Source organism: Protobothrops mucrosquamatus, unplaced genomic scaffold (genome assembly GCF_001527695.2).
Source record: "Protobothrops mucrosquamatus isolate PMUCROS unplaced genomic scaffold, P.Mucros_1.0 scaffold7663, whole genome shotgun sequence".
Taxonomy (NCBI): Eukaryota; Metazoa; Chordata; class Lepidosauria; order Squamata; family Viperidae; genus Protobothrops; species Protobothrops mucrosquamatus.
In genome coordinates this window covers 31,776-34,036 of record NW_015393462.1, presented here as the reverse complement: position 1 = coordinate 34,036, position 2,261 = coordinate 31,776, and the positions used below count along the sequence as shown (strand labels likewise).

The following is a 2,261-nucleotide window of genomic DNA, read 5'->3' as shown; positions in this document are numbered from 1 at the left end:
CAATGAAGGGAAATGCCCTGGTGTTTTTCAAACATCTACTATTTAAGCAAGAAAAAAAGAACTGAACTTGCTCTTGAGGAATTCAAACTGTATTATCTCTCAAAATGAAAATAGCCAGGGCTACTGCTTTTATGAAGTAATAAAGATGTTTGTCTCAAATAGTACTTCCTGCATTATTGAACATCTTTTTTGTACTGTTGAGCTTCTGTGATGTAATCAAGATGGGGGGGGGGAATTCCTAGTTTCTAGTCATCTTTGTTTTAAAATTTCCAAATAGTACTCAGAAATAATTTCATAACCATATGGAAGCTGAAAAATATGTTGCATTTTTAAGTTCCTGTGTTCCTATGAACTTTTTTCCATATGTTTTACTGGAACATAACGCACCTGTGTGTCTTGTGTAATTCTACTACTTTCTCCTCCAATTCTTTTGTCTGGTTAGGTGCAAACTGGAATTCCTGTATGTAACCACTATCATGCTCCTCAGGATCAAAGTCACCTAACTCAGCTTGTAAAGTATATGAACCAAGTAGAGCATGGGTCACAAAAGAACATGGTAGACGTCCAGAAGCAATATCCTGACGAAGCTGCAAACAAAGAAAGTACCTGGGGAAAAAGAACAATGATAATTGTCTAACAAATATTATTTATTTGTTTACCTTTTTATCCTAGTCCCTTTATTACTCTATACATAACTCAAGGTAGTGAACATTCATAATACGCCTTCCTTTTATTTTCCCCACAATAACCCTAATATTCTTCTCTATTTTTAACATTTTAAAAATCTACATAAAAAGTAATCTGCAAACACAGAAAATACTTATAATAAAAGGTTATATTTTAATAACTGCAAAAAACCTCCAAACACAACCTATTTCTCATATAAAGCTGGAAATTATACTATCAGCGAAGCCTTAGTGCAATTATTCTGACTACTAGTTTTTAAGTATTATAGTTTTTAAGTATATATATATTCATTCCTTTTCATTTTACACATGAAAAGGCTGCTTAATATTTAGGCAAATGTAGAAAAACCTATTATCATATGACTCTAATTAAACTGTTCTAAATATTCCCTAACTGGGACACAACTAGAATAAACTATTCTGTTGGCAGATGAGATGAAAAACTGCATGCAGTTGTCTTGAAATGTTTTGAGAAACATTTCCGTGAAAGTGTAAGTTATAAAGTGTAAGTTATAAAGGTTCTAATTAAAGAACATAACCATAGAAATGTCAGAGTTACATCATATGAGAACATTTTCTATTACCAAGAAATCTCTTCATTCAGCTAAAAAATGATTTATTGAAGTATTCTTTTAATAGTGTTTCCTCTCTGGCTTATCCAGGTTATGATCTATGTTTTGAATACCTGCAATGGATTCAATATTGTTGCTTTTCTGCTTTAACTTGTTCCTCTTTTTTCAATAAAAATATTACCATTAAATGATTAGTTTTTCCTAAATGACATTTATTTGCAGTAATTATTTGTATATACATTTCTATACCTGATTTACAAAAAATATTAGAAATCAAACACAGAGAAAAGCAATAACAACTAATAGCTTTTTCTGCATTTGGCCATTTTTTTAGGCTTATGAAATGTAACATTTTACAGATTTTCCAAGAGACCCTAAATAATGTAGGAATTCAATTCAATAATGCTTAATAGCATACCTGGTGATTTCTTCTGTTAATTGTGAAGGGTCAGGTGGGTAAAACTTCACATTAAAGGTGAACTGCCATGGTAAATCTACATTTAGCACATTCCACAGAGAATACATGGGACAAAAAAATGAAAACATTCAGAGTAAACATTATTTTATCCACAAACAGGAAAAAATGTAGACGCTAAAGATAGAAGAGAAACTCTTTTGTAAGAAAGTGTTTGTATATATTGTAAAATTAAATTGTTTTGTCCATATTTTATTTATTTATTTTTATTTATTTATAATTTAATTTATATCCCGCCCTTCTCCTCACCGGACTCAGGGCGGCTAACAGCCTTATAAAACAACATTACAATAAATATCCATATTAAAACCAAATTAAAAGAAAATATTCGTAAAGGCCAATCGTTAAAATTACCCTTAAAAACCCCACTAAAATTCCCTAGGCCAAACCCGCTTGTTGGAAAAGCCATGTCTTTAGGGCGCGGCGGAAGGAGGGGAGATCCGGGATCACCCGGATCTCTGGGGGTAGTTCGTTCCAGAGGGTGGGGGCTCCCACCGAGAAGGCCCTCCCCCTGGGGGTCGCCAGCCG

The 2,261-nt window shown here is 33.0% G+C and overlaps 1 protein-coding gene across 1 annotated transcript in view; it reads right to left on the bottom strand.

The window, feature by feature from the left end:
* Window positions 1-372: 372 nt before the first annotated feature.
* The window catches only part of LOC107300620 (band 4.1-like protein 2), a gene marked incomplete at its 3' end in the record, with an annotated part of 22,503 nt that continues 20,614 nt past the window's right edge, over window positions 373-2,261 (bottom strand). The window contains exons 5-6 of the mRNA XM_015829930.1: window positions 1,677-1,752; window positions 373-606 (exon numbers count right to left, since the gene is read on the bottom strand). Coding sequence (XP_015685416.1) covers window positions 373-606; window positions 1,677-1,752 — 310 coding nt within the window. The remainder of the gene's footprint in view (window positions 607-1,676; window positions 1,753-2,261) is intronic.